We start from the raw sequence: 19,906 nt of genomic DNA, 5'->3' as shown, positions 1-19,906 counted from the left end.
TTAGACAGTCGTAGAGAAACCAGGATCAACAGCCTGCCTTACCTCAGAAAGCTGCAATTATATAACTTTGAAATTACATCATCCAATACATTTCCTTTGTTGTTTAAGCCCGTTAAATTGGGTTTTCTTTTTTTATTAAATTTATTTTTTGGCTGCGTTGGGCCTTTGTTGCTGCGAGTGGGGTTTCTCTTGTTACGGCTAGGGGGACTACTCTTTGTTGCGGTGCGCAGGCTTCTCTTGTTGCAGAGCACGGGCTCTAGGCGCGCGGGCTCAGTAGTTGTGGTGCACGGGCTTAGTTGTTCCGCAGCATGTGGGATCTTCCCAGAGGAGGGCTCGAACCCATGTCCCCTGCGTGGAGCAGGTGGATTCTTAGCGGTTGGATTCTTAACCACTGCGCCACCAGGGAAGCCCCAAATTGGGTTTTCTTTTGCTTGCAAATATTGGGTACTATGTGCCCAGAATTGTTCTAAGTGTTTTACCTTTATGAATACATTTAATCTTCACAACTCTGTGAGGTAGTACTATTTGTTCCATTTCACAGAAGAGTGGGTGGTTAAGTAACTTGTACAGGTTCGCACAGGAGTAAATGGCAGACAGGATTCAAACCCAGGCCATCTCATTCCAGGATCCGTGCTCTCTGACCACTATTCTGTACTTCCACCTGAAAATAACCTGAAACACAAGTAAAATGTCAAAAGTGAAAGTTGCCTTTGAAAGATACAACCTTGTCCTGGGAAAGCATACACCCCCAACTCTTCCTATTGTAGTTTGGATGGAGATTCAGGAGAGGGTCTGTCTGGCCTAAGCCAATCATTACATTCCATCCCCCAGACACAGGAATTTGGTGATGAAGATGTAACACAATGCAGTAAAATATATACTGAGGCTTTTGTGAGAGATCCCCTCTCTTCCAGTGGACTGCGTGCCGTGATGACGTGAGCCTGAGTACGAAGCTGCCCCAGAGAAGCCAACCCAAGTCTGAATAATTACAGTTTACCCGTCAGTCATTCTCTCAAGAACTATGTTCCACTGAAAAAGCAGCCAGTTTAGCCTGCAGCTCAAACACTGAACAACTGTTTTCCTCAATTCTGTGGTAAAAGTGATTTATGCATAATTCCCGTTTTGTCACACAAAATATTAAAAAGATGTGTCCTCAAGGGTCGAGATTTAAATTAGTAATTCTTATAGTGTCATCAGGGATGTTCTTAAGTGAAGCTGGCCCAAATTCCCTCCCCTCCCTCCACTGCACAAAGGTGAAGGATAACGATTATTGCTAACAGCGTCGCTGCCTTGATTCATTAAGGTGTCAGTTTTACCCACCATTGCTTCTGCACCATCGTTGCTATATGATTATTTATTATTCACTAATAATGTCCTAGTTTTTGTGAAAAGCATTTCCTGGATGACTCAGGATCCACAGGTAATACAACTGACACATAACACACAGACACGTTAAGATTTGAAAGATGCACACCAAAATGTTAATAGTGGCTAACTCTGAACGGTAAAATTATTATCAATTTCAATTGTTGTTTGGCTTACCCCCATTTTGTACAATTTAAAAATGAACAGGTATTATGTGTCTAAGAAGAAAACGAAATCGTGTATTTTTTAAAAATAACAAATGCAGCACCTTTATATGCAACAAGCATACAGATACTATGCATGGAACCAGAAAATCTCTAAATCTTTATCGAAGACCTAGCTTTAAGATAAAAAAAAACAAAATTCGTATTATTTTGTATTTAGGGACCTCGTTATATTTATCTTCCCTTCAATTCGGAAAGAAGAGATGGGGAGAAAAATGGATGTAGGTGAGCGGGTGAGAAGGGCAGATTTGAAGAAAAGCCTCTTCACCCTGGAAACTCCCAACAGCTCCCAGCACATAATGTGATCCAATTAACGTAATTTGAAAAAATGCAGGGAAAAAAAGGGAAGGAGGCAGCTGTTAGGGACGGGAAGGTTGGGGGGATGCGGTAGGACCTCACCCCAGAGGAAGGTCGCAGGAACTCTGCAAAATGCAGAGGCCCGGGACCGCCCTGGTAAATAGAATTAGAACGGGGAGAGGCCAGGCACTGAAATTTTGTTTAGAGTTCCTCCGCCCCACACCAAGTGCGCCTAGTATGCTGCCAGGACTGAGACCCTTCCGAAAACCCAAGAGGAAACAGCTCCCCCAGAAATACCCAGAGCCACCCGCGTGCGGGCCACGCAGTACCAGGGAAAGGCGGTGGGGCAGACCCTGCGCATGCGCGCGGAGGCTCTGGCGGCGGGCCCGGTCGAGGGCGCAGGAGTGCGCAGGCGCGTGCCTCAGGCACTGGGGGCGGCTCCCAAATCACACACCGCCGGAAGGGAGGCCGCAGAGCGCGAGGGCGGTGCGCGATGATGGCATTCCGTAAGGGGACGGTGTGAGAACCCGGATCCCGTGGTGACCCAGTGGCCTAATGGATAAGGCATCAGCCTCCGGAGCTGGGGATTGTGGGTTCGAGTCCCATCTGGGTCGCATGAAGATTAGTTTTGGTGGAGAGGAAACGCGCGGATGAACACGAAAGTAGATTTTGAAATGTCGTAATTTCGCTTTCTCTACAGCGATCTCGAGGGCTATCCGATTTACAAATTAGGAAATGCATCTCCGGGTTCTAACAGCGCTGTAAGTGAGACCTTGCAAGTAAAAGCTAAAATCTGACCCAAAAGAGGAGCATTTACTCTTGCTTAGTTTATACTGATCTTTAAAAGAGAAAAGCCTTAGGAAACAGCAACTGCCAACTGGACAGATGGCATCATCTCTTTTTCTATCTTTTAAAAATGGGTTTCATCATGGGCAGCCACACACGCAAAACTTCCTCCCCATTCTTATCCCAAGGGGTGTGTGAGAAGATTCAACTGTGCTGGGTCCAAACATTTATTTCCAGTACTAAGGAGAATATATAAGCAACTGTGTTTTTACTTGTGTTAAAACATACAAATATAATAAATACAATTTATGGTTTCTGTCCCTAAAGTATAATGAACAACAAATTGTAGTTGGAACGTAAGGTTTGTGTGTGTGTGTGTGTGTGTGTGTGTGTATTTAATTTGCAAATTAGTGTAATAAAAGAAATACAATCAGAGTTTAAGTTTGTCAGACAGGTTCAGTTGACTAGCTTGAAAAGTTTAAACTCTTCTTCTAAAACTTGTACAAGAGGAATATCGAGGAGTGAAGTCCTACTTCTGAAAAACAACTTAAATACTAAGTGCGATGTGGTATCCTGGATTTGAGCCTGAAAAAGATAAAGGGCGTTAGTGGAAAAACCAGTGGAATCTGAATACATTCTGGAGTTTAGTTACCAACAGTATGCCAACGTTGATTTCTTAGTTGTGACAAGTGTACATGGTAATGTAAGATGTTAGCATCAGGGGAAACTGAGTGAAGGGTATATGGGAGCCCTCTGTTCTATCTTTGCAACTGTCATGTAAATCTGAAATTATTCCAAAATTAAAGTTTATTAAAGAAAAAAAAAACTAAACAATCAGTGGGGAAATTTAGCTGATACCTTTACCCCCCACCCTTTTTTTTTCTTTTTTGGCCACACCGAGCGCACCCGGACCACCCATCAAACCCATGCCCCCTGCATTGGGAGCGCAGAGTCTTAACTACTGGATCGCCAGGGAAGCGCCCCCCACCTTTTTTAAGATTAGGAATGTAGTGCTGAATTTAAAAACCGGAACACGTTAACAAATAAATAAGACCAGGACACACTTTCCAGCTGCATTCTTGGTACCTCAGCGCTGACGGCCACATTAGGTCCTTGCTACAGTAGGTGCTCAAAAAATCGGAGCTGCATTGTCTCCTGACTCCTACCTGTAGGCAGTATTTGGGGACAACGGACAGTGACAATGTCTCCGTGGTCCAAAGGCAAGATTGCTCTCATACACAATACTCAGCCTGAGGACTGGGCAGGACAAACTCCTCACAGGTCCTCCTGTCTCTGGGCTTCTGACGGCCCTCTGGGCCTCCAGCAAGCTCACCTGACCCTCCCACCTCATTTCTCTCCTTCAGCCTCTCCTCTCAGCCTAGCTCCTTCTCTCTGGCAGATGTTTTGTGACTCATTCACCATAGTTCATTTGGCTGAAGTCAATGCCTACTGAACACCCCACATTCAAGTCATTCCATGCAAATTCCACATTTTCCTCTTCCCTCACCTCCATCATCTCCCCCGTGTTTTCCCTCTTCTGTCTCACATGAAGAGATGTCTCTTCTCCAGTCCCAGGCCAGTCCCAGGCCAGTCCCTCCCTCTGATTTTGCTTTGAACCCCTTTCTCCTCAGGAAACTTGTCTGACACTTAGTAGACACTCAGAAGGTGGAAGCCTGTTAATTCCCCCCCTTGACTATGTCTTTCGTCTGCCTCTACTGGCTCTTTCCTTTGAGCCCCAAACATTCTACAGATTCTCCAGTCCTTAAAAGCTCACCCTTGGTCCTGGGCACCTGGCATGAGTCCTGGGTACCTCCCTCCATGCAGTCAGGTTGCCTCAAGGGCGGCTCCTGAGTACCCAGGGTCTCCCTTCCCTCCACCTGCCATGTTCTCTTCATTCCTCTGTCGCTGGCCACACTCCTCCTGGAGAGGGACCTCTTAATTGGCAAATTTAAGAAATACCTTTCAGTCCTTTTCTTGCTTGACTTTGACCTGAAGTTTGACATTCTTTTTATTTTTTATTTATTTATTTATTTTTGGCTGCATTGGGTCTTCGTTGCTGCGCGCGGGCTTCCTCTAGTTGCAGCGAGCGGGAGCTACTCTTCGTTGTGGTGCGCGGGCTTCTCATTGCGGTGGCTTCTCTTGTTGTGGAACATGGGCTCTAGGCCTGCGGGCTTCAGTAGTTGTGGCACGTGGGCTCAGTAGTTGTGGCTCGCAGGCTCTAGGTTGCAGGCTCAGTAGTTGTGGCGCACGGGCTTAGTTGCTCCACGGCATGTGGGATCTTCCCGGACCAGGGCTTGAACCCATATGCCCTGCATTGGCAGGCCGATTCTTAACCACTGTGCCACCAGGGAAGCCTCCGGTTCTTTCTTCTTGAAACACACCCTTTTCCCAGGCTTCCAGAAAAATGTCTTTTTTCTCGGTTCTCCAGTCAATTTCTCAATCTCCTTTGCTAGTTCCATCTTGTTTCCAACAATGGAAACAAACCAGCCCAACCTGAGCAAAGCAAATGAGAATTCATTGGAAAGACATGGGGAAGGGAGGTGCTTACTAAATAGGAGGGCAAAACTGGAGGACCAGTCGTGGGAACCAGCAAGAATAAGGACACACCAATGGCCCCCCAAAAGCAAGAAGCTGGAAGCACAGTGACTCTCAGAGCCAGGGACACTTGTCAGGGACACTGCTGCCAGCATTGCCACTTTTCATGCAGCTAGACCTGCAATAAGTGCCTCTGATAGTTTTCTTCATCCTAGGGTCACTTGCTCCAGAATCAAGTTTCCCAGGAAAAGCTTACAATTGGCCCAACTTTCTCCTGTTGATTCATGGGGCCACAAAGGGATCACCCTCCCACCAATTCTTCCCATAAAGGGGAAGAGGTAATTCCTTAAAAAGAAAAAGAGGCATGAATGCTAACTATCCATGCAAAACATTGGCACCTATCCTCAACACAAATGTTGTACATTTTATTTTGAGTATTCCATATTAATTGTTCCACCATGACTGTTGATTTTAGGTGATGTAGACTGGGTTTGGTTTTTTTTTTTTTTCTCATTCAACTTTGTTTTAATGAGTCTCAAAATCCCCTGACAGATTTTTGGTCCAGTTGCTTCCATTAAGAAGTTCTGATTTTAAGAACTAATAACTTAAAACTGCCACAGACACACACACACACACACACACACACACACACACACACACGCAGACCTGGTAACCTTGCCATCTTACAATGCACAGGTTAGCCCCATAACAAAGAATCATCTGGCCCCTTGTCTAGGAACTGCCTTAGAAGCTTGACAAACAGGGATGGTATGACTATATCATTGATGGACCTCATGAAAAACATTTTAGGGCCTTACTAATTGTCCCCTTTTTTATCATTTTTCCTTTGACCCCAAGCAATCTCAGGGGCAACGTGAGGAGTGGGTCAAAGGGTACAATATTAGTATTGTATTAGTCCAAATTTTCAAAACTCATTTAAGAATGTCAGAAAGTACACCAGAATTAATATTAAAATACAAGCCAATGATATTAACATTCAGAATGATCATACGTTTAAATTTTACCGGATTTCAGTATTAAAAACTACAGTAAAGTTGCCATTTTTCTCCACTCCTCTCGAAAAATCCTACAAAAGCACAAGGGGAATGAGAAGCAGAACCACAAACAACACCATCAATGAAACTAGGAGATATCTGCAACTCCTCAAATAGAAGGAGAAGAAAGGGCCACCAAAAGCAATGAGGAACCAACACGGATAGATGCCAATTAGAAGAGGATGCTCGTGGACGCAGATCTTAGGAAATGCCAGCAGAGGGCGCTTCTCCAAGGGGAGGGTCGCACCCTGAGAGGCAAAACAATAATCCCTTGTTTGCAGTAAGACTGGGATGTGCGGACAGCGTCCTGTCCTCACAGGGACAGACACGTGTTCTGGTTATGGATTTGTCTTCTTTGCCTGCAGGGCTTCTGCTAGCACGACCATTCCTGGACTTAGACACTGCCAGAATGCGCAGGTCCAGTAACCAAGGAGAGGAGGTAGGGGTGGCTTCTCCCACTATGACCCCTAATAATTCCCTGGAAGAATCTTTTTGCTTTCCTTGACAGTGATCTGAGACTCAGTGGGTCTAGAGGTTCTAGTGCCCGGTGGAGAGATCTTTAGGCCAGGAAATACTATCATGGCTCCATTCAATTGGATCTGAGGCTGCCCCTTGGCCATCTGGGACTCCTCAGGCTGCTGAATCAATAGGCAGAGAAGGGGGGCGGTCACTGTTACGAGCTGAATGTTTATGTTACCCCCAAATCGATGGGTAGAAGCCACAGTGTTATGGTATCAGGAGGTGAGGCTTTTAGATGAGGTCATGAGGGTGGAGCCCCAGGATGGGATTAGTGTCCTTATAAAATGAAGAAGGGTCCAGAGCCCTTTCTCTGTCTCTGTCTCTCTCTGTCTCTCTGTTGCACTCTGTCTGTCTGTCTCTCTCTCTCTGACATGTGAGGAGACAGCAAGAAGGCAGCCATCTGGGAGCCAGGAAGAGAGCTCTCGCCAGAGCCCGACCATACTGATACCCTGATCTCAGACTTCCAGCCCCAGAACTATGAGAAATGAATGTTTGTGGTTTAAGCCGTGCAGGCTGTGGTACTTTGTTATAGCAGCCCCAGGTATGACAGTCCCTGAACTAAGCCTTGGTGAACGATGTGATTACCAACGGGAAAACGGTTTGCTACTTAGTGGAGGAAAGAGGAAATGTCTGGAATCCAAGGATTCACTGGGGGGCACATCTTAGTGTGCCCTTGTCCCAAAGACCCAGTTAATGGGAAAGCACAGCAATCCAATAAAGACAGGACCACCAAGATCTCAGGTCCTACAGGAAAAAAGTTTTGAGTCTCCTTACCAGGCATAGACCCCTGCCCAGCTGAGGGTAGGAGGAACAGGGAATAAATGATGGAGGAAGGTAGTTAAGATGATCAACTTAGACCTCATGGCCATTTGCAGAGGAACCTTCTAACAGCTACATTTATGTTAATTGGATCTTTTCCCTTCTCTTTAATTTCTACCTTATATAAAGAGCACTGCTAATAGTTTTGGAATCCATTAATTACTAGCTGTATAACCTTGGGCAAGTTACTTAACCTTTCTCTTATCCCTAAACTGGGATAATAAAAGTATAAGCTCATATGTTTATACAAAGATTTAATACTTGGAATGGTGCTCAGTAGATGGCAGCTATTATTATTGTTATTAACAATAGATTTTCCTTTACATTTCATTGTAATATTAGACAAGGCAGTTCCCAAATTAAGAAGGGAAAGATTTCCCAATTTTATTATTCATTTCAGAGATGATTTATTGAACTACAATTGCATATTTATATGGAATGTTCCAAAATTTGTAATTATAATTTTTAAACCCCTCAAAATTAATTTATAAGATATCTTTTTACTATAGTTGACGAAATCATAATAGGAAAAACATCCAGGAGAATGGTAGAGACCCCAAGTTCAGCATAATGATTACCTCTGGGAAGGAAAAGAAATTGGATGAGGGAGGAGCCTAAGGGGCCTTCAACTGTGTATTAGTTATTTATTGCCACAAAACGAATTACCCCAAAATTTAGCAGCTTAAAACAATGAACATTATTACTCACACTTTCTCTGGGCCAGGAATCTGGGAGTGGTTCACTGGGTGGTTCAGGTCTCTCAGGGGGAGGTTTCAGTCAAGCTCTGCACTGGGGCTGCAGTCTTATCTGGAGGCTCAACTGGGAGAGGATCTGCCTTCAGGCTAACTTACTAGCTGTTGGCAGACCTCAGCTTCTCACTGACTGTTGGCTGAAGACTTCAGTTGCTTCCTTGCGGTGGGCCTCTCACAGACTGCCTGAGTGTCCTCCCAACACAGCAGCTGGCTTCCCCAGAGGAAACGATCTAAAAGAAAGAGGTGAGAGTTCAGTCTTTTTGTAACCTAGTCTTGGAAGGGTATATTATCACTTTTTCCATATGCTATTGGTCACTCTGACCAGTCCTGCTACAACTACAGGGGACTTGTAGTGGGAAGGGACTACACAAGGTGTGAATACCAGGAAGTAGGGATCACTGGGGACCAGTCATCCTGGAGACTGGCTACCACTAACTATATCTGTACTATTTTAACTTTAAAAAAACATGAAGCAAATACGGAAAAAATTATTAAGATTTGATAAAACTGGGAAACTGGGTCACACTTATGCAGGTATTCATTATATTATTTTCAATAGCTTTCTTTTTTTTCTTTTTTCTTTTTTGGCCACCCTTCGCGGCTTGTGGGATCTTAGTTCCTTGACCAGGGATTGAACCCTTGCTCTTTGCCGCGGAAGCGGGGAGCCCTAACCACTGGACCACCAGGGAAGTCCCAACGGTAACATTTCTTATTTAAGATATCAAAAATTAATAGATCACGGACTTCCCTGTTGGCACAGTGGTTAAAAATCCGCCTGCCAATGCAGCGGACACCGGTTTGATCCCTGGTCTGGGGAGATTCCACAGGCCTCAGAGCAACTAAGCCCATGAGCCACAACTACTGAGCCTGCATGCCACAGCTACTGAAGCCTGAGAGCCTAGAGCCCGTGCTCCGCAATGAGAAGTCCGTGCACCACAAGGAAGAGGAGCCCCCGCTGGAGGCAACTAGAGAAACCCATGAGCAGCAATGAAGACCCAATGCAGCCAAAAATAAATTTAAAAAAAATTCAGTAGATCAAACTATACAACACTTCAACACCACAGAACACCTCCCCCTCTGTATTCTTTCCAGTCACTACCCATCCCCAGGAAAACCATAACCTGACTTTTAACTCCATAGATTAATTTTGTCTATTTGTGAATTTATAGAAATGAAATTACATAGTATATAGTCTTTTGTGTCGGACTTCTTTTACTTGATATCATGTTTGTGAGATTCATCTACACTTTGCTTTTGTAATTGTAGCTCATTTAATTTCATTGCTGTCTAGCAATGATTATGGTTCACGATTTTGTCCCCAGGAGACATCGCAATGTCTGGAGACAGTTTAGATCGTCACAACTGGAGGTGGGGGGCGCTACTGGTATCCAGTAGATAAAGCCAGAGATACCGGTTAACAATGCATGACAAAGAATTATCTTGCCCAAAATGTCAATAGTGCCGAGGTGGAGAAACCCTGCTCTAGAGTATTTCAGTATGTCTCAATGAATTCATTCCTTTGTTAACGGGGACACGGAACGTTTTACAACAGCAAAAATTGAAAACAGCCTAAAATGTTCGCAAATGATGGTTTGTCTAAATGAGAACATATTATGGACTTATGAGATTTCGTATCTACAAAGAGTTTGTAATAATATTTTAATTTTCATTGAATAAAAGCTGAATACAAAATTGTATACATGACAGGTGAAATGGGGAAGTGCCCTTGTCATGGTGTCATGTGAACAACACAGGATCCAAAATAGTGTTGGTCCTCTGATGGCATCTGTGTGAAATGGTATCTAAGAAAGAGCCTGGAAGGAAAAACATGGGACTATTGCAGTGATTGTTGGTTTTTTTTTTCCTTTAATTAATTAATTAAGGCTGCGTTGGGTCTTGGTTGCTGCATGCGGGCTTTCTCTAGTTGCGGTGAGTGGGGGCTACTCTTCATTGCAGTGCGCAGGCTTCAGTAGCTGTGGCATGTGGGCTCAGTAGTCGTGGCTCGCGGGCTCTAGAGTGCAGGCTCAGTAGTTGTGGCGCATGGGCTTAGTTGCTCCGTGGCACGTGGGATCTTCCCAGACCAGGGCTCGAACCCGTGTCCCCTGCATTGGCAGGCGGATTCTTAACCACTGTGCCACCATGGAAGTGATTGATGGTGGTAGTTCTTGTGTCTACTCTATTTTTATTTTCCAAATTTTTCATTACAGTAACGTAGAGTGATAGGAAAACAAAATCAAGAATTAAAAAGCAGCTACTTAGGGAATTCCCTCGAGGTCCGGTGGTTAGGACTCGGTGCTTTCATCACTGCTGAGGGCCAGGGTTCAAGCCCTGGTCGGGGAACTAAGATCCCACAAGACAAGTGGCATAGCCAATAAATTTTAAAAATTAAATAAATAAAATTTAAAAATTAAAAGCAGCTACTTACCATTGTCTGTGGAGAGTCCATCTATAGGGCATCGAGGCTCTCAGCATCTTCCCCCGTTGGGGCTCCTTCCCTAGTGTGCCGCCATGCTTCCTGGGCCTGGGTAGATTCACATGCTCTCTTGTACCCTGGTGCCATTGCATGTGCTGTTGTCTCAGCCTGCAATGCCTGCCCTCCTTGGTCTATCTGGTGAGTCCCAGTCATTCTTCAAACCAGAGTTTACGTGATGTCTCCTGTAGCCTTTTAATATTGCACTTAACACTATAACGGAACGTTATTCCCCACAGCAGTCTGTGAGCCACTTGAGGGGAGGATTTATGTCCCAGTATTCCAGGACCTAGCCTGGTGCCTGTAGGAGTAAACCTAGCAGCTATCTGTGAAAGCCTGAAGAACCTGGGGAGACCTCGGCCCCAATCAGGATGGTCCTGAACTCGAACGAGAACATGACCCTAATTTACCTAATGGGAACCAGAGCAACAGTACTGTACTCTTTTTGAAGAAAGATGATGACGACGGGTATTTCCAGCTTCTAAAACGCCTGGCACGTGGTGTTTCTTTGTTTTTGCTTTTGTTTTTCCTTGGCTGTGCTGCGCAGCTTGTGGGATCTTATTTCCCCAACTAGGGATTGAACCTGGGCACTGGCAGTGAAAGCGCCAAGTCCTAACCACTGGAACACCAGGGAATTCCCGGGGCACATAGTGTTTTGATACCAAGTGGTGGGCTGCAATTCAATTCTGACAGTAACCACCCAGAGTTAGCGCAGACCTCACTAGTTAAAGGGCAGATGACCCAGAACAAGACTGCCCTCATTTCAGACAGCTGGGTATAAATCTAGGGGGTTCTCATGATTCCTCTCAGGCCTGATAATTCTCTACAACAACTCACAAAACTCAGGAAAGTGCTCTACTTACGATCAAAGTTTTATTATAAAGGATACAGATCAGACCCAGCCAAATGAAGAGACACATAGGGCAAGATCTGGGAGGGTCCCAGATGCTTCAGGGTTTTCTCTCCACGAATCACAGTGCATCACCCTTCTAGCACATCAATGTGGTCACCGACCAGGAAGCTCCACTGAGTTGTCAATGGGTTTCATTAAGCAGGCATGATGGATTAAATCATTGACCATCTGATTGAACCCAATCTCCAGCCTCTCTCCGCCCCCTGGAGGTCAGACAGGCTCAAAGTCCCAGCCCTCTAATTACATGGTTGGTCTTTCTGATGACCAGCTCCCAGCCCTAAGCTATTAAGGGGCCCTCCAAGAGTCACTGCATTAGCATAAACTCAGGTGGGATCCAGGAAGCTCGTGAATCATTAAGATGCTTCCATCACTTGGGAAATTCCAAGAGTTAGAAGCTCCATGCCAGGAACCTGGCACAAATCCTCTACTATACAACACACAGTAGATGCTCAACAATTATTTGCAAGGCAGAAAGATACACTCAAAATGCCAGAAATTGGGAGGGGAGAGGAAGGCAATTAGGCTCTTAGGTTCTTCCACCTGACACGTGGAAGATAGGCATGTAAAGGTGGACATATTAGGTTATGAGAAACCAATACCTTTAAACAGTCCAATTATAGGACGAACTCCCCATGCTCTGGCTTATATTACCAAGCACTCTGATGATAATTTGGCTTCCCAGGTGACTTGTTTTTAGAAAGAGAACTCTAGCCAGGCTGACACAAGCCTGCAGTTCTGCCTGAGTCAATTTCTTGTTGTAAATTAATAAAGTGGCATTCTGACTTACATAGTTCAGTCTCTTCGAGCTCTCTGTGCTTTCCACCATGAATATGGCTTCTGCTCCTGCAAGCCATGTGCTGCCCAAGACGCAGCCTTGGACCCTGGCAAGTTCTTCCAGGCTGGTGCCACCCTGGGAGCCTCTAGGAGCCTTCCAGTCAGCTCTCTGCCTCTACATTTCAGGGTGTGGGCTTCAGGGCATTCACAACATTCCTGCAACAGAAGAGTTTCGGGAACACCCCAAACTGGATCTGAGTGACTTGAATATTATCTCAGGCAGCTATGTCTGAGATGTGGTTGTAACTGAGAAAGCTTAAGCCTAGTTAATATTATTCCACTTGACTTAAAGAGTACGTGAAAGAAAGGGATCTAAGGACATCTATAAATTATAAACCCCAAAGCATGAATTTCACAGTGTTTTTTGGTCTGGGCCAGAATCTGGACACACTGACTCTGGTGTACCTAAGCCTTGCAGTGACTGAAGAGATATACTCTTTTGGAGGAAATAGAGAATTTCCTCCTCTAAAACTCAAATGAGGGAAGATCAGCCCACCTTCAACTGCAATTTGATTTAGTGCTCAACAGGCAATCTCCTGATCAATCATTAGACCTCTGAATCACCTTTGCTATATCCTCTCTATTACAAATTAATAAGTGACATTCTGGTTTATACATCTGCTTTTTATGAGTTTGGTTAACGTGAGTTGGTCCCACAAATCTAATCCACTGACAAAACTGAGTTTCAAGCTGAGGAAAGTTGAGAACTAGACTACAGACATAGTGACCCCCTCCAACATATTGTCAGCCTGTGACTAGACAGCCAACTCCTCCCTAGAACACATTTATCTCACCACATCCCTCAAACCAACACACACGGAATTCAGGAACCTGTTCTACAGTATCCCTGAGTCACGTTCTCTTTGGATACCCCCAATGGCCAGGACCTCATTGTCACAACACCTCAAAGCAGCCTGCTTTCTTGGAGATCTCAGTTGTTAGAATATTGTTTCTTAAACTGAAATTAAACCTGTCACTTCATAACTTCTACTTACTGGTTCTTTCCCAAAATATAACAAACATTTTTCTGTGCCTAGGCTGCCTATTCTCAGTTCCTCCAAAAGAACTTGACCATGATGGACTCCAGCCCTCTCACCACCCAGTTGTTTTCCTTCTAGCTTTCCAGTGTCTTTCTTGAAAACATGATCCCCCCTGCCCCAAATCTGATCGGTCCACTAGCACTATTATTTTTGAGACATAAGATATTAGTGCAGCAAAAGTTTGTTATTTCTTTCAGCAGTTGCATCTCACTGTTGGCTCACGTGCTTCAGATAAAAATGCCTTCATCTCAATGCATTTCCCCTTCCTTTTGGATTTGAAGCTGTTGAAATGAGATACATGTCGGTAAGGCTGTGGGTTTACTATGGTGAGCTTACTTCCCCCTTTGGTGAATGCTGTTTCTGTTCAGTCTGAGGGACAGGGTCCTTAGCTCAGGACAAATATACAGAGCCATTTCAAGAATTCAGACCTAAGTAGTGAATGAGTTTTTCTTAGAAAGAAAACAGAAAAATCCACCTTTCTTGAGGAAATGAGCCATCATTAGAGAGCTGGGAATGATTTTTACTTTTTTATTCTCTAGCTCCTGGTGGGTAAAAGGCACTCGCATGGGCTTGATGAATCTAGCCAACCGGCTACCAATTTCAACTGGGGACAGGGGGAGGGAAAAGAAAAGCTATTTTACTGAGGCTTTTTTCCTTTCTGATTCTAGAATATAAATATTGTATATATAGTAAAACAGTGTAACCAGACCTAGGATGTAGTGACTTGGTTCCTTTCAGAATCCCTGAGACAATCTGGGATGAATTTTCTGTCATCTGGAATCTCCTCCTTTCCACAAGCCCAAACTGTCTTAAGCTCTAATTTGCCTATTTGTTGTTGACTTAATCTAGACAAATCTCCCTATCACTCACACTCCCCCACCCTGTCCCTCAGCCCCTCAACATCCTTCTCCTCTCCACTTGCCACCCCACGCTCTCCTCCACCCAACCCCGGCCCGCAAACCCACACGGGTTTAAAGTGTAGGTTTTGATGCTCTCATTGCCCACGGATCGCAGGACAGACGTTCCCAGGGACAACTTTGAGAGGCCACGTGCTCGTCCCCCTAAGGAGGTGGGAGAAATCCCTGCAGCTCGGTTTTGTTCCAATGGTCTGTTCAGTGAGTGATTCCCGTTTCCCCAAAGGCTGCCCCTCATTAGCATGAACGGGGGTGGGGGGGGGGTGGAGAAGGGGTGGGGGGAGAGAAAGAGCAAAAGCCCAGGCTCAGTTTTAGAGCCTGGGAACCGTGTCTACAAACATGACAGCTAGAGCTTTCTGGCTCCTCTGTTTGATCGTTGGATCATCTCCCGAAGCCCCAGTGGCGGAGAGAAAAGGTAAGATCGATGAAACGCTGAGCCCTGGGAGAGGGGCTGGGATCCGGGGGCGAGCTGGGGAGAGGGCGCGATGAAGGGCGGGACGAGAAAGGGGTCAGGGCTTGCCAGAGAGGAGATTCCAGGTCCGTGTTCGTGTTCGAAAGGAGCAAAACGTGTCCCCAAGATTGTGTGTGTCTTGGCAGCCTTTATAGGAATGAAGCCAGTTGTTCAGCTACTGAAATGATCTCGAGCGAGCCGGGCAGGCTGGAGAAACTTTGCATGTTAAGTAGTTGCTCCATCACAGAGGAGGGAAAGTGTCAAAAGGGGTCGTGGCGCGCCTTTCGGGAGCCGTGCGGGCCGGGCTCGCGGGACGCGGCGGGCGGCGGGCGCCCGGAGGAGCGCGGGATCCGCCCAGCGCCCGGGTCCCCGTCCCGCCGGCGATCAGAGGAGCTGGGTGCGCCCCTCCGGGGCTGGGAGCGGAGGGAGCCGAAATCGGACCTTTCTCCCCTCTCCCTGCAGCCGCCAACCAATGGCCTTGGGACACCTGAGTCTTTAAAACACACACACACACACACACACACAATTTCATGCCTGAGATGAAAATTACTGAGGGAATGAAGAAATAAGAGCTTCTCTGCGGGGAGGTGTTTTTGTTTGGCTTTTACTTGGATGTTCTGTTTGATTCACTATCTCTGGGAAAAATAGCTTCCGCACCTCACAGGGTAATTTACTTTGGGTTATTTTTCCACATGGAAATTGAATGACTTCAGTGGCATTTAACCCAAATATCAGACAATCTTTCCCATGACAACAGATGGTGATATCAATGGGGAAGCAGTTGTGAGGTCAACAGTTGACAGTCAGGAATTGGATATCCACCAGAACTTTATTCAGCTGTGTATGGGCAACGTTGAACATAATGAGCCAGAATCAACCTCTCTGCAAAAACATGAACTATCATCAGCTATTATTGCTGGGTGAAAGCTGATTTTAAAGGAGACTCAATTTGGCAAGATAAATCACTTTAAATGAAGTGTTGCAAGAACTGCAAATGGGCAGACCAAGCTCTTCGATGCCAGAGAGAAATGCTGAAAACCAGCCGTTAAAATAATAGAAAAAATAAAGATGGGCTCTTGTGCCCGTCTGGAGGTCACTGGGACCCAGGCAAACGGGGAGGTGATATTGTGTAACTGGGCATGGAAATTGGCCCAGCTTCTAAGCTTGCTGAAGTTTGCTCAACAACCTGCCTGCAGAACTGGGGAAAATCACTAATAATTTAAAAAATTTGTTTTCATGCCGTTTGCCATTTAGGAGCTTTTCCTCCACCATGGGAAGGGGTGGGGGTCGGGCAGTGTAAGCGATGCGGGTGCTTTTACACTTAACCAGGGGTCTCTGCGCCCAGCCACGCTTTAAACCTCCTTCTAAGCTGCGGTTTACTACTAAGTGGTGTCCAAGAAGCCAGATAAAAATCCACTCACAGATGCTCGACTCTGCACAGACCAAGATGACAGTGTAAACACGGATGGGAAAACCAAATAGTTCTGTTGTCAGGGGCGCTTAAACAATTAGGAGAACCTGTAATATGAGACCTTTCCCCCTGGGGTTTGCTCTTGGTACTTTCTCAACAAACTGTACATAGCAAAAAGGCGGATGTTTACATATATATTAAAGAAAGGGCAAAAGAGTTTGTTATTTAACCAAAGTTGTCAGTTATCTTTAGTCCTAGAACAAATAGGTGGTTGTAATTTGAAAAGCTATTGATTTGCAAAGCCTCCTTAACAAAATGAAATGTTCCCATGTGGTGAGAAAAATGTTCTTAGTTGCCCTCATTCTTAGAGGGCAAGACCCTCATCTCCGTCTCCTTGGGGCCTAGGAAACCTGGGCTCACCACCAGCCGGGGCGCCTTCCTCTTCCCCCTCCCGTTCCCTTTCCTTCACTTCCATGTCTGCTGCCCTCTCCACGTCGCCTCTCGCAGGTGTACGCTACGTTTACATTGTCCCCCATCTCCTCTCCCCTCCCAGAGCCATTTCTTCTTCCCCCCTGTCGGCCTCTCCTCCCCTCCACAGCCTCATCTCTGCCCGCCTTCCCTCCTCTCTCAGCCTCCCGGGCCTCCCCTCCCCTCCTCTCGGCCTCCCTCCCCTCTCTTCTCTGCCTCTCCCCTTCCCCCCCACCCCCGTCCCCTTCCCTCCCCTCTCAATCTCCCCTTTCCCCACCCCTCCCCTCTCCTCTCAGCCTCCCCGGCCTCTCCTACCCTGACGGCCTCCCCGGCCTCTCCTCTTCTCTCCCTACAGCCTCGCCGCCCCACAACCGGAAGCCCGACCCCGGCGGCGGCCCGAGTGCGGAGACTCCTGGGCCCCGGCCGCAGTCGGTCCCCGAGACCCCGCGGCGGCCGCGCGCAGCAGAGACCGCTCCCCGCGCCTGGTCCGACCTGCGGCGCCGGAAGCCCCAGCCGGCCGCCGAGAACCGGGCCGGCTTCCGGGAGGCCGCGCGCGCGCCCGCTGGCCCGCCGAGCCCGCGCCTCTCGCAGGCCGAGAACCGTGCGTCGCCGCGCCGCGTGCCCGCGCTGGAGGACTCCCCGCGGCGCGCGCGCGCCCGGGCCCTGCGCCTCCCGGCCGCGCGGCCTCCTACGCGCGCCGCCGAGGCCCCCGCCGGCCCCGCCCACCCCAACCGGCCGCGCGCGGCCGCACCGCCCCCGGAACCCGCGCCCGCGCCGCCGCCGCGCCTCAGCCCACAGCGGAGGGAGGATGCGGAGCCCGGCGCCGAGCCCTGCGCGCGCGCCTGCAGGGCGGACTTGGACGAGCGCGAGTCCTACTGCGCCAGCGAGTTCGGTGAGCCCCGCCCGCAGCTCCTCCCGGGCCCGGGCGGCCGAGCCCAGGCCGCGGGGCGAGCCTTTCCGAGCCGAGAGCGCCGGGCTGTGCACCGGGACCCCTAAACCAAACCCTAGAGAAACCCACCCACTCGGTCCTGCAGGCCCCAGAGCCGTGTCGACTATTTCGTGATTTGTTAGAAACGCACTGGGGAGAGAAAGAGGATGTGAGCGCTATGCATTTCTCCAAACTCTTTGTTTTTTGAAAGCAGCAGTCAACGGAATCGTGCATGATGTGGACGTCCTCGGCACAGGGATCCGGCTGGTGACTCTGCTGGTGGACCGGGACGGGCTGTACAAGATGAACCGCCTGTACATCACTCCGGACGGGTTTTTCTTCCGAGTCCACATATTAGCCCTAGACTCCTCTAGTTGCAATAAGCCATGCCCCGAATTTAAACCTGGTATTGAAACTGATCTAAGTGATCATTTTATATATGTTCTTTATGTCACCATTGTAACTTTGACATGTCACAGCCCGGTCTCTATCGGTTACCCCAGTACCTTTTTTTTGGGGGGGGGGAGGGCTATTCTAAAATGAATAGAATTTAGAAGACAGGTATTATTTCGGCCACTCTGATTTAAATTCCATCAGCGCCTCCGGTTAAAGATGGGAACTGAGCGGATTGGCACAAAGCAAACACTAAGTATTTGTTGACAAGTGGAGTGAATGACGAAACACTGTTGCCAGACGGGATGCCTCAGGGGCTTTTTAAACTGAGTTTAGAGACGTCTTTTGCTGGGCGCGTGTGTTTGGGGGGGGGGCGGGTAATGCCCACTCCCACGTCTTTCTAGAGATGTGCTCTGTAAAATCCTGCTGGCACTGTTGTGATTAGGACCTTTGTTTCTAGTGCTGGCTGTTTACAGGCTGAGTAATCTGATTATCTTATAAAGGTCACTAGGCTATTTCCACCTGCTGTCTGAGGTTTAAATGTCTGAGATTCAGCATGTGCAGCAAGATAAGAGATTCAAGCTTAGGCATTTCTTAAAAGCCTTACATTTTCTTATTGTTACGTGGTATTTGAAAGATAACTACGAATTTATATTTTGGGGTTTTTTTCTTTTTTTTTTTTTCAGGCAGCAGGTATATTGTGATGGGCCACATCTACCATAAGAGAAGGCAGCTACCTACAGCTCTGCTTCAGGTCCTGAGAGGGCGCCTCCGACCAGGAGATGGACTTCTCAGGAGCAGCAGCAGCTATGTGAAAAGATTTAACCGGAAAAGGGATGGGCAAGTGCAAGGGGCAATTCACACCCAGTGCATTTGAAACATACCAGCCTGGCATTTCTGGATCATAAGAGACTTGGAATTCAGCAGCAAGACAGGAAAGGCCTATCATTAAGTAATCGGATTTTCCTTTAGAACAGGGCACACAGCTCCTTTAGGAACTAGTTGCAAAGTGCCAACTCTCATCTTCAGGTTGTCACTTTTGTACAAAATACTTCATAAATGGTTATGCTTCTGAGCTCTGTGGTGAAGTTATTCAACTGGTGTGCCAGTTACTCACACAAGCTCAGATAACTGACCTGTCCAGTTAACAGATCACTGCTTCATGTTGTTTATTTTTAATTATTTTAATTTAAATACATTCTTCAGTAGAAATAGTTCACAAAAACATTTCCTTGATTTTAAATATACAATTTTGAATAGTTTATATCATGTATCAAACCAAATTTTATACTAAAACCATCACATTTTAAATTCTGTACATAACAGTAAGTGCACTAGTCAGACGTATGAAATGTCATTTAGATCACATTTAGATCAAACACTAAAGTCAGAGCCCGAGACAAGTATTAAAGTTTTACATTTAGAGTACTGAAGGGCTTATTCAAGCAAACAAATGTTTGTTCAAACAAGTGTTCCTGATGTACCAAAATATAAGATACAGTTTATTTTCATGCCTCCCTGCTTCTAAAATCCTATGTTTTGTGCCATACTGGCAGCTATCCCAATACCAAACATATTCTGGGTGTATCTGATGTCATTTTTCTATTAAGACCAAGTATCATGTTTGTGTTTGTAAAGCAGTAAATCTTTCTGTGAAATCAGATCTTGGATGCACCTGGTTTTTTCAGCCTCACTGAGCCCCAAAAGGTTTGGGAAAAAGCATTTCTCAAAC

The 19,906-nt window shown here is 46.6% G+C and overlaps 1 protein-coding gene, 1 long non-coding RNA gene and 1 other non-coding gene across 4 annotated transcripts; 2 read left to right on the top strand and 1 right to left on the bottom strand.

Annotated features, from left to right (window-relative positions):
- Window positions 1–625: 625 nt before the first annotated feature.
- On the bottom strand, window positions 626–12,645 carry LOC137754863 (uncharacterized). Of its 2 annotated transcripts, none has more exons than XR_011071936.1 (4): window positions 12,523–12,645; window positions 10,778–10,873; window positions 8,309–8,582; window positions 626–672 (listed from the first exon to the last, which is right to left on the bottom strand). It is a non-coding gene; the product is annotated as an uncharacterized lncRNA (long non-coding RNA). The 2 variants fall into 2 exon arrangements; XR_011071935.1 differs by lacking the exon at window positions 626–672 and adding an exon at window positions 4,723–5,165.
- Window positions 2,428–2,500, top strand: TRNAR-CCG (transfer RNA arginine (anticodon CCG)). The gene has a single exon. It is a non-coding gene; the product is annotated as a tRNA-Arg (tRNA).
- A 2,172-nt stretch (window positions 12,646–14,817) lies between the features above and the next one.
- C20H17orf58 (chromosome 20 C17orf58 homolog) lies at window positions 14,818–19,835 on the top strand. The gene is made up of 4 exons (XM_068530785.1): window positions 14,818–14,938; window positions 17,209–17,745; window positions 17,996–18,187; window positions 18,861–19,835. Exons 1-4 carry the CDS (start codon window positions 14,863–14,865, stop codon window positions 19,049–19,051), a joined length of 996 nt encoding a protein of 331 aa, XP_068386886.1. The 5' UTR covers window positions 14,818–14,862; the 3' UTR covers window positions 19,052–19,835.
- The last annotated feature ends 71 nt before the right edge of the window (window positions 19,836–19,906 follow it).

This window comes from Eschrichtius robustus, chromosome 20 (assembly GCF_028021215.1).
Source record: "Eschrichtius robustus isolate mEscRob2 chromosome 20, mEscRob2.pri, whole genome shotgun sequence".
Classification (NCBI taxonomy): domain Eukaryota; kingdom Metazoa; phylum Chordata; class Mammalia; order Artiodactyla; family Eschrichtiidae; genus Eschrichtius; species Eschrichtius robustus.
The sequence above is the reverse complement of the archived record's forward strand: the minus strand, read 5'-3'. Positions and strand labels throughout refer to the sequence as shown.